This window comes from Silurus meridionalis, chromosome 17, assembly GCF_014805685.1.
Source record: "Silurus meridionalis isolate SWU-2019-XX chromosome 17, ASM1480568v1, whole genome shotgun sequence".
NCBI classification, from domain to species: Eukaryota; Metazoa; Chordata; class Actinopteri; order Siluriformes; family Siluridae; genus Silurus; species Silurus meridionalis.
The window spans coordinates 9,101,450-9,113,358 of NC_060900.1; the positions used below are offsets into that span (position 1 = coordinate 9,101,450).

Genomic DNA, 11,909 nt, shown 5'->3' on the forward strand with positions numbered 1-11,909 from the left:
TTAAGTAAATGCTGAACCCACAAACATCCCAAACCATCTAGAGACGTACCAGTGCCAATTGGATCCCACTTCATGTGGAGTTTGGACATAGGACCTCTTTTAGTGTGTAAAGGCTCTTGCATGGAGAAGCTGGTGTTGATTGCAAATGTTGAGCTATTTTATTAGATGCTCAGTAGCTTCTGGTTCCATAACCTCAAATGACTGTATAAGATTGTAGGAAGGACATTACTTATAATCTTACATTAGGGTGCTAATGTTAGTTCTCACTCTCCAGTGTTTTGTATTGTTTTTTAAGATTTATAATCACACTCTTGATGTCACCCAAATGAGGATGGGTTCCCCTTTTGAATCTGGATCTTCTCAAGGTTTCTTACTCATAAAATCTAAGGGAGTTTTCCCTTGCTACAGTCGCCATGGCTGCTCATCAGGGATAAATTCACCTTAACTGTTTAATTCTGAAATGCTGCTTTGAGACTATGTCTGTTGTAAAAAAGCTATAGAAATAAACTTGACTTGAAAATAATTTACAAATAAAAATCAAATTCAATTTGTTATCATCTGCTTGAAATTATAATTATACAACATCATAACATGATACTACCAGATACTAGATATATCAGACACATCTATACCAAATACTAGCTATTCTTCAATATTTTCATTTTCACATCAAATTATATAAAAAAGAGGAAAATAACACCATTATGATGCTAGCCTTTTCACTGCTTTTACCTTGACAGTATCTTCTTTCTTCTCAGCCTTTATTACCTCCTCATCATCAGGCAAACTGGATTCAGATTTTGTCTGTTTAAGTGAAAGTGAGCAGCAAACGACAAAGTAGGGTTTTATCATAAAAAAAAAAACCATTTCCTCAACAAATAAACAATAATCAGATTTCATCTCTTTCATGTGAAGTTTGAAACCTGGAAGTAGGACTCGGCCTTGGGACGCTTTTTCTCAGCCACATACAGGAGATGAGTCTCAGAGTGGGACCAGACCAAGCATCCAAACTGTTCTACAAAAAGAAAAGAGAACATAGCAAAATCATGCTACATAAACATTAAAGCTCTCATGCACTTAGAAATATCTACACTGTAAATGAAACTTTATTTCTGGATTAAGTGGTAATAATTCATTTGTGCAAGAAAACTTTCTCATTCTTACCATCCTCATACACCTTTCCATGCTTTTTCAGTGCAGTCAGGTTGAGACTTTTTATCTTACTGCTCTTGTGCCAGATCTAAAATCATCCAATATATGTATAAAGACAACGCAGGAAGCACTTATTGAGCGTGTATCTATCTACCGTGTATCTATAAAATATGAAGACCAGCGCATATATAACATGAAAATATAAAAAGAATGTGTATGGGTTTCACAGGCAAAACTATTAACACATTCATGGTGGTTCACCTCAAGAAACTGCTTCTCCTCTCCTTTAAATGAACACTCCCTTACTACAGCCTTCATTTCCCCGGAAGGAGAATCCTGGCTCAGCAACCTGGACACAAGCAGAGTACACAGTACTGTTTAGTAAAACGTGACACATATATTCACGAGAAAAGTCATTGATACTGTGAAAAGTCGGTAAAAAAACATACTCTCCCTTGATCTCTGTGCAGTTACCAGAAGGCCCAGAATAAACTATAAATTTATCATCATGAAACACAATGTACTGCCGGCAAAATTTAACAATCTCATTCCTCTCCAGATCCCGTTGAGTCCACTCTGGGAAAAGAAAGAAAAATAAAAAGATATTTGTTATTATTACAATTTTGTCTTTACATCACCATTGGTAATAATACCCCTATTAACAGACAGCATTCAATAAACTTCTAAGATGAAAATAACTAATTTACTAGACATAAAACAATATTTACATCAATATTCAATAATATCTCTGGCAATGAAACATATCTGGGCACTGATCAGTTTATTTCACAGTGCCACTGAATTCTTGTATCTAATTGGTCTATATACAGTATCTCATAAAAGTGAGTACACACCTCACATTTCAGCAACCATTAGTATCTTTTCAAGAGACAAAACTAAAAATGAAACTTGGATATGTTTTGAGTACCTAATGTGCAGCTTGTATAGCAGTACAGACTTACAGTCCTCTGAAAATAACCCAACATACAGCCATTATTGTCAAAATAGTTGCCAACAAAAGTGAGTACACCCTAAGAGATAATGTATGTTGTGTAACCATGCAAAGTCACATGTCCTATTCATCATGTTCATGTTTTTGCTTGACAGGACCATACAAATTTGTGTACCGTATTTTTCGGACTATAAGCCGGTACTTTTTTCCCACGTTTTTAACCCCGCGGCTTAAACAACGAAGCAGCTTATTTATGAATTTTTCCTGGGTTTTTCCCGGTTTCACAAACTTCAAGCCAAAAAACTGAACCCCATAACATAACCAATGAAATTTCCAAACGGAAACGAAAAACGCACCTCACCTGTTTTCTGAGCTGCACGGCATCGGGAGAAAAAACTTTTTTTTTTTAACGCACGACGATGCCAAAAGATAAACTCCTGAGAGAAATAGTTGTGAAAGGAAGGAGGAAGACAGTGAACAATGACTTTCTTGGTAGGCTACTGTTTAGATACAAGCCGTTGTAATGTGTTGAGTCTGGGTCATGGGATAGCTCGCTAACTCCAGTTGCAACAGAAATCATATAAGCACAGACAGGTTTCCAAAACTTGTGCTTTTTTATTATTCTTGGCAACAGCGTTACGGGTTAGTCAAAGAAACTTAGAAATGAGCATCATAAAATAATAAGGACATATTCCACGGTCTTGAACACATGCAGTAATATCGGAAAAATGCAGTGCCAGGCTATTCCCAAAAAAACAACTATGCTCCCAAGGAAGCGCAACATATTTCACCTGTTACACCGTGTGTAACGTGTCTTTCGTTAAAGCCTGTGTAAAGTTCATAAGTGTAGACACCTGCGGCCCTCCTGTTGCCCTCCACAAAGATGGCCTAGGTTATAAGATCAGTAACACCCTGAAAGAGACTTGAGTGTCAAAGTTTTTGGCAGGTTTTTCAGCCAGAAGAACCTGTTTTCAAGGTTGTTTTTCTTTTTCCTGCTTCCTGTTTACTCTGTAATACAACAAGAAGCAATTTTTCTTCTTTTTCCCCCAAGATCGATAAAAAAAATGTTGGTGAAGGAACAACTGCTCAAAGCTGATATAAAATAACATACTATAAACTAACTTTTATGGAGGTTTCAAATATTAAATGTAACTATAAACTGTTGAACGGTTTTCATGTCATTCATATTAAGTTACTGGAAAATATTAAACATCAGACCACCCACTGTTGATTAATTTTCAAAAGCATGTCCTGTCATGTTTTGTTGCTAACTTCATTAGGTCACAAAAGTTTTGAAGAAATAATCCTAAGTACAATTTCCACTGGCCCCATGCCTTGTCTTTTTATTTATTTTTATTTTTTTAACAAATTTATGTTATGCTACTTATGAGCATATAAGTAATGGAAGAAACTAATATTTATTATACTGATTTACCAATGTAGTAGGAAGGGTTGTGATACAGCCCAAATTCATGTATTTTTAAAAGATGTGAAAGCAACATTCATAAACTGGCACATCATGGTAGATTTTAATGGTATATGAGGGTTTTTCAAATGCAAATGCCATCTGTAATAGGAAACCTGGTTATTCTTAGTAGTTAACAAATTCACCCAGTGGAGGTTGAAAGACAGTTGGGATTTGCTGATTTTTATTCTAGAAATTATCTAGTGTGGCATGTGCAACTTGTAGCCAAAATATACTACAATACCATGTATTCATTTAATTATGGGTAAATTAAATACAAACCCAATTCCATAAAAGTTGAGACATTGTACAAATTATGAATAAAAAAGGAATGCAATAATTTACAAATCTCATAAACCTATATTTTATTCACAATAGAATATAAAAAAACATATCAAATGTTAAAAGTGAGACATTTTGAAATGTCATGCCAAATATTGGCTCATTTTGGATTTCATGAGAGCTACACATTCCAAAAAAGTTGGGACAGGTAGCAATAAGAGGCTGGAAAAGTTAAATCTACATATAAGGAACAGCTGAAGAACCAATTTGCAACTTATTAGGTCAATTGGCAACATGATTGGCTATAAAAAGAGCCTCTCAGAGTGGCAGTGTCACGATGGGCAGAGTCAAGATGGGCAGAGGATCACCAATTCCCCCAATGCTGCGGCGAAAAATAGTGGAGCAATATCATCAAGGAGTTTCTCAGAGAAAAACTGCAATCTCTGTGCGTAAGGGTCAAGGCCGGAAAACCATACTGGATGCCCGTGATCTTCGGGCCCTTAGACGGCACTGCATCACATACAGGAATGCTACTGTAATGGAAATCAAAACATGGGTTCAGGAATACTTCCAGAAAACATTGTCGGTGAACACAGTCCACCGTGCCATTCGCCGTTGCCGGCTGAAACTCTATAGGTCAAAAAAGAAGCCATATCTAAACATGATCCAGAAGCGTAGCCGTTTTCTCTGGGCCAAGGCTCATTTAAAATGGACTGTGGCAAAGTGGAAAACTGTTCTGTGGTCAGACGAATCAAAATTTGAAGTTCTTTTTGGAAAACTGGGACGCCATGTCATCCGGACTAAAGGGGATAAGGACAACCTTAAGTTGTTATCAGCGCTCAGTTCAGAAGCCTGCATCTCTGATGGTATGGGGTTGCATGATTGTGTGTGGCATGGGCAGCTTACACATCTGGAAAGGCACCATCAATGCTGAAAGGTATATCCAAGTCCTAGAACAACATATGCTCCCATCCAGACGTCGTCTCTTTCAGGGAAGACCTTGCATTTTCCAACATGACAATGCCAGACTGCATACTGCATCAACTACAACATCATGGCTGTGTAGAAGAAGGATCTGGGTACTGAAATGGCCAGCCTGCAGTCCAGATCTTTCACCCATAGAAAACATTTGGCGCATCATAAAGAGGAAGAGGCAACAAAGAAGACCTAAGACAGTTGAGCAACTAGAAGCCTGTATTAGACAAGAATGGGGCAACATTCGTATTCCTAAACTTGAGCAACTTGTCTCCTCAGTCCCCAGACGTTTGCAGACTGTTATAAAAAGAAGAGGGGATGCCACACAGTGGTAAACATGTCCTTGTCCCAACTTTTTTGAGATGTGTTGATGCCATGAAATAAAAAATCAGCTTATTTTTCCCTTAAAATGATATTCTCAGTTTAAACATTTGATATGTCATCTATGTTGTATTCTAAATTGAATGAAAAAATTAAACTTCCACATCATTGCATTCTGTTTTTATTCATAATTTGTACAGTGTCCCAACTTTTTTGGAATCGGGTTTGTAAAAAACACAAACAATAAATATTTTGCATGCAAAAGCTATCTTTGATATGCCTAATATTAATTTGTAAAATAAATGAATGAAACAAAAGGGAAGATTGTGATATTCTTACATGATTTTTTTGTAAGTGAAACTTCTGTGTTATTGGCCCGAGTTAGATGAATGTGCAGCGTGCAATTGTTGTCTGGTCCCTCTTGTCATAAACTGTTATATAAACTACATTTCTTAAATGATGTGTTATGTTACAGCTTTATGGGAAACCCACCTGTGTAAATGTTGTTGTACTTTCCTCCATACTGAGACGTGATCAGCGGCCCCACATCGGCACGGCTCAGGGACGGGAAGTGACTCTGCTCCCTGTAGAGCTTTGCGATCTCCTCAGGGCTGGTCATTACCTTGTAACACAGGGGGGGAAAAAAGGCAATTCAGGGACACAAGTTGGAAGGGAATGTATAAGCTTTAAAATTGCAGCAAGATATATCCTAAAAGGTATCAAACTGTAAAAAGTAGCAAACGTACTGACATAAAAAAAACACATGCTGCTTTCAACATTTAAATGTATTGTAACTGACATAATGCAGAGCTTCAGAAGATTTTAATAAAGATAATAGCCTTTTTAAAAACCATATAATTACTCATTATCCTAATCACCATTACAACTATAAGAAACAACTTAGTAATGGTTGACTGAAGCTAATCATTTTGGATGCAGCATATCTGGCTGCCTCTGAACATTTGATCGAAAGAGTAGACACATTTCAATTAGGTCCTTTCAATCGTAGCTTATTAATCACTGTTTAATTACCTGCTAACCACAAAACACATGGTGGTGATGTCTCATATTTAATCAGATAATGAACTGATAAAATAGAAATACTTCATCATGGTCATAGCAGATTTTGCAGCAAACCAAAAATATAAGTGATAAAAATGTTATTTATATACAGTAAGTAAAAAAAATTTGTTTCCACAAACCAAAGTATAGTGCCTTATTATTATCTATGAATAGAAAACACACAGAAAAAAAAAAAGTATCTAGGGATTTTGATTAAGTGTAATCACTGTGTGAACCTACAATCTGCTAGAAATCACGTCAGTCATTCCAATCTGTCTGTTGGTGGCGCTATTGTTCTTGGTTGATCATAAATCATAAGTAATCTACTTAAAGTTAATTTGAGCAGCAAATATGTTGATACAGGAAAAAATTAAGCCTTATTTATTACATTTTTTATGTATTTTTCCATAAATGAGAGTGCAGGCTGTGGACATTTATACCTGAGCATAAGCAACATTTATAGATTTTTTTTTCTGTGAGCTGTATGCAGTGCAAATATTTGCATTGTACAACCTTACTACTGGTGAACGCCAGTGTTTTAGTAATTTGGGTCTAAGTTGTTCAAGCTAACTGGAAATCTTAAAATAAAATAAGTGAGGAGAAAAAAAATTAAGCGATGCAATGAATATAAATTAAATGTACCAACAAATATTTGATATGCCAAAATTGTGTTTTTATTAATCTTCTTTATAAACATGGCAATAAGTTAGACTGCAAAATATGAATACATTTTAGAAAATATTGCCGAGAGAGAAGGGCTGAATCAGTTGTGAAATCCAGCAAGGACACAGTGAAAATTTAGGTGAAGGATGGAAAACTCACTGTCATCATGCTTTATCCAACATTCACTGCAAAAAGGTGGCTATTGTGCATGAGGTTACTTTTACCTCTGTGAAAAAAGCAGAGCTTTCACAGGTCTATTACCTGCAGGCATCAGACTGTACAGTGAGGAAAAAAATTATTTGATCCTCTGCTGATTTTGTACATTTGCCCACTGACAAAAAAATTATCATTCTATAATTTTACTGGTAGGTTTATTTAAACAGTGAGAGACAGAATACCAACAACAACAAAAAACATTTTTAAAAAGTTATAAATTGATTTGCATTTTAATGAGTGAAATAAGTATTTGATCCCTTTACAGAACTTAGTACTTAGTACTTCGTGGCAAAACCCTTGTTGGCAATCACAGAGGTCAGAGGTTTCTTATAGTTGGCCACCAGGTTTGCACACATCTCAGGAGGGATTTTGTCCCACTCATACAGATGATTTTTGGCGAACTTCAGACGGGCTGTACATGTGCTTTCTTGAGCTTGCGGCACTGCAGGATTTAAGTCCTTCACGGCGTAGTGTGTTACCAATTGTTTTCTTGATGACTAAGGTCCCAGCTGCATTGAGATCATTGACAAGATCCTCCCACATAGTTCTGGGCTGATTCCTCACCATTCTCATGATCATTGAAACTCCACGAGGTGAGATCTTGCATGGAGCCCCCGACCGAGGAAGATAAACAGTTATTTTGTGTTTCTTCCATTTGCGCAAAACCTCACCAACTGTTGGCACCTTCTCACCAAGCTGCATGGCGGTGGTCTTGTAGCCCACTCCAGGCTTGTGTAGGTATAGAATCTTGTCCCTGACATCCATGGACAGGTCTTGGCCATGGGGGAGAGTTTGGAATCTGATTAATTGATTGCTTCTGTGGACAAGTGTATTTTATACAGGTAACAATATGAGATTAGGAGCATTCCCATTTAATATCATCCAATCTGAGCTCATTACATGTTTGAAAGAAATGTGGGAGCCAGAAATCTTATTTTACTCATTAAAATGCAAATCAATTTATAACTTTTTTTTTTTTTTTTTTTAAATGCCTTTTTCTGGATTTTGTTGTTGTTATTCTTACAATTGCAAACCAGGGACACCACACAAGAGCTGCAGTTTTGGAGATGATCTCACCCAGTCGTCTAGCCATCACAATATGACCCTTGTGAAACGCGCTCAGATACTTACGCGTACCCATTTTTCCTGCTTTTCACACATCAACTTTGAGGACAAAATGTTTACTTGGTGCCTAATACATCCAATCCCCTAACAGGTGTCATGCTGAAGAGATAATCAGTGTTAATAATGTGATAATGTCATAATGTTATGTTTAATGTCTGACTCTTCCTTTCAATGTTTCTTCCTAAGAGCACACTCTGGGAACATGTTTATTGTTATGAGACACAAAGTACAAATAAAAGTGAAATGAATGATTAAACTGTGCCAATATTTTAGAAATCACGTCATTATCCTAACAATATAAACAGCCTCAGAGCAGGAAGCAGACACACGGGATAACACTAGTGACGTATTTTTCGCCTTTAGTGAACAATATGGAAATATTAATTTGAATACAAGATCCAGCGATGCACAATCTAACGATTAAAAAAAAATGCATGTTGATTAAATCATTAATAGGAATGCCAGTTCTATTTAATACATGTAATTGTCATTGTTATGAAAGTGCAGTGTAGTGACCAGACACCCGGAACTTTTACCCCACAATGCAACCTGATTTACTGTACCTTTAGATCCATATCACTGCTGAGATTCGCTTCCGTGTTTTTCATAATCTGTGTTTTGCTTGAGAATACAGAAATAATTGTCGATCACAGGTCCACTGTCTGATTCATGTAATCAGAACGAAAGTACATGTGTCCTAACAGCAACAAGAAGCACAAGACTCCTACTGAATGCTTCCTAGTCTTTCAATATTGCAGAATAAAAGTCCTCTACATTCGGCATGGAGAAAGCTGTTGTTTACTGAACATGTGGTGTTCATGTGATAAGCAAATTTGCAACTAAACCTTTTTTTTAATCATTTTATTTCGTTCCTTCAATCAGAAATAGTATAAAATGTTACTTTTTTAATATGCAAATCCCCCAACTGTTATATCTTCTGGTTTGTGGTTTTTGTTTTTGTTTTAATAAACTACCTAATTCTGTTTCCTGTACATAACCTACAGAGATTTTGTAATGCTTGCTCATGTACGTCCAGTACAAAATTAACAAATCACTCTTTGGGACTAATTATTCTTTTAAATCACATTAAAGACACGTTCAAATTAGCAAATCGCTCATGAACAACCCATCATTAATGTGCAGGGCGAAAAGAAAAAAAGGCCATGTCATTTATTTTTCTTTTCTTTTTTTTTTACCATGGCTGTCGATATCAATACAGATAGCATTCGATACCGATATCCATTATTATTAACTACTCAACAGACTACAAATTAACTTCTATTCAGTTACACAATACACAATATCACCCGTCATACAAACCAAAATTAATCTGTTACATCATGTTTCTTTCTATTTTTTTTTTTGTGATTTGTTAAGAGAACAAGAGAAGAGAATGATGAGGTTTTTCCTTCCAAAGCTGTTTTTTTCTCTGACTGATTGACTCTACTGGTTTAAATAAATCACAGACTTCTTTGTGTTATGAACAAAGGCAGAGTAGAAAGAAATCATTCCTATTCCCGTTACATTAAACTCTCTTGTTTAAAAAATCTGAGGTTGGATTGATATTTTAATGTGAGAATTAGTCAATGCGATAAAGCACCTCTACTGAGTTATCAATACTTTAGGCTTGATCTAGCTGTCTCTAGTTTCCAAAACATTTGCTGTATACACACTGAATGAGTCCAGAGCAAAATAGTTTCACTACTTTATTGCCATCTCGTTACTTATCTTAACTTTTCAGAATACTCTGCATACAATCTGTCTATAAAAACATTGCATGAGAATGAAAGAGGACAGGCCAGATACATCACATGAGAAACCAGGGGAACAGTACCATTTTAATGGAGTAAACATTTCGTGACCAAATTATATTGTTTAAGTTTGATCATTGGGATAATTAGTTAGCAGGGTAAAATTTGACATCAGGTTGATATCAGGTTGTCTGTTTTTTTTAATACACCTTTTCCTGCATATTGACGTATCTAAAGAATCTATGCACAAATTATTGAAATATTAATAGTTTAAGCTTTAAAATTATGCTATGGATGAATGGCTATGACAATATGTACAGTAACTTACATCTCCATGCTAAAAAACTTCCTAAACTAATCTGCTTATTCAAGTCACTTCATACATTTCAATAATTATTTGACGTAGGAATCATACCAAATTACATACCCAAATTCAAAAAAGTTGTGTAAAAGATAAATAAAGACAGAATGCCATAATGTAAAAATCTAATAAACCCATATTTTATTCACAATAGAACACAAAAAAACATATCAAATGTTTAGAATGATGAAAAGTTCAATTTCAAGTAAAAATACAATTTAATTAATGGCTGGAACACGTCTCCAAAAAGGCAGGACATGGCCATGTTTACCTCTGTGTAGCATCTCTCTTTCTTTTAACAACAGTCCATATACATATGGGAACTAAGGAGAATAACTGCTGGAGTATTGGGAGAGGAATGCAGTCCCGTTTTTGTCTGATACCAAATTCCAGCTGCTTTAAAGTCCTGTGTCTTTTTTTTTATGATGCGCCAAATGTTTTTAATTATGAAAGGTCTGGACTGCAGGCATGAATGAAGCCATGTTGTTGTAATGGCTGCAGTATGCAATTTAGCATTATCTAGCTCAAATATGCAAGACCTTCCCTAAAAAAGATGTCATCTGGATGGAAGCATATGTTGCTCTTAAACCTGTATATACCGTTCAGCATTGATGGTTTCACTTTTCCAGATGTGCAAACTGACCCTTCCATTGACACTAATGCCGCACCACACCAGCAGAGATGCAGGCTTTTGAACTGAACACTGACGATAAACCAGACGGTCCTGATCCTCCAGCTCTTTCGTTTTAGTAATATACTTTTCCAGCCTCGAGTCCCAAAGTTTTTTGAGACATGTGGCCATCAATTTCAAAATAACCTAATTCTTTCCTTAAAAAACTTACATTACTTTAAAAATGTAATGTTTTCTGTGCTCTATTACTATTTTAGATAAAATAAGGGTTTGTGAGATTTGCAACTCATTGCATTTTTTTTTTTTTTATTGGAACACTTTTATTTATTTTATTTACTCAGCATCCCAACTTTTTGAAAATGGGCTGTATTGTTTAGTTGATATATTTCCCCACTCACCATTAATTTTATTAAGAAAACCTGTACAATTGCAGCAGCATAATGCAAAAATCATGCAAATACCAGTCAAAACAGTTATTCTAGGCATTTTCCTTATCAAAAAAGCATTTTCACAGACCCGTTGCTCACTTTTGTTTTCCGCACCATTTTGTGCAAGCTATGTCTGATAAAACATTTAAACCAGCCTATCTGGCACCAACAATCATGCCATGGTTTTTCCCTCTATTCTGATGACTGTTGTGAATACCTGTAACTTGGCCTGTATCAAGTTTATCTACCGAACTACTGCAACTTTTGCATAAATAAGCAAGTGTTTCCTTTGTCTTAATAAAATATGCAGTGAGTGAATATGCGCACTAATCTAATCTTGTTTATATTGTATAAATCTAATCCTAAGCAAGTCTGAGCATTCTGAATTGTATTGTTTGGTTAAAAAGTCTGACAATAGTTTGATAGAACAGACAAATCCAGAATCAGGTCATAACCACAATAATCCAATCTATTTATGTCCATGTATGAACAGTGAGCTCCAGGGCCTTTTTTGAATCAAATCCT

At 35.7% G+C, this 11,909-nt stretch overlaps 1 protein-coding gene across 1 annotated transcript in view; it reads right to left on the reverse strand.

Annotated features, from left to right (window-relative positions):
- Window positions 1-8,959, reverse strand: part of apeh (acylaminoacyl-peptide hydrolase) — a 29,215-nt gene extending 20,256 nt beyond the window's left edge. Inside the window, exons 1-7 of the mRNA XM_046871506.1 lie at window positions 8,777-8,959; window positions 5,640-5,769; window positions 1,602-1,728; window positions 1,414-1,501; window positions 1,165-1,240; window positions 924-1,015; window positions 733-804 (exon numbers count right to left, since the gene is read on the reverse strand). Of these exons, the coding sequence (XP_046727462.1) occupies window positions 733-804; window positions 924-1,015; window positions 1,165-1,240; window positions 1,414-1,501; window positions 1,602-1,728; window positions 5,640-5,769; window positions 8,777-8,821 (630 nt within the window). The 5' untranslated portion in view covers window positions 8,822-8,959. The remainder of the gene's footprint in view (window positions 1-732; window positions 805-923; window positions 1,016-1,164; window positions 1,241-1,413; window positions 1,502-1,601; window positions 1,729-5,639; window positions 5,770-8,776) is intronic.
- Window positions 8,960-11,909: the final 2,950 nt, after the last annotated feature.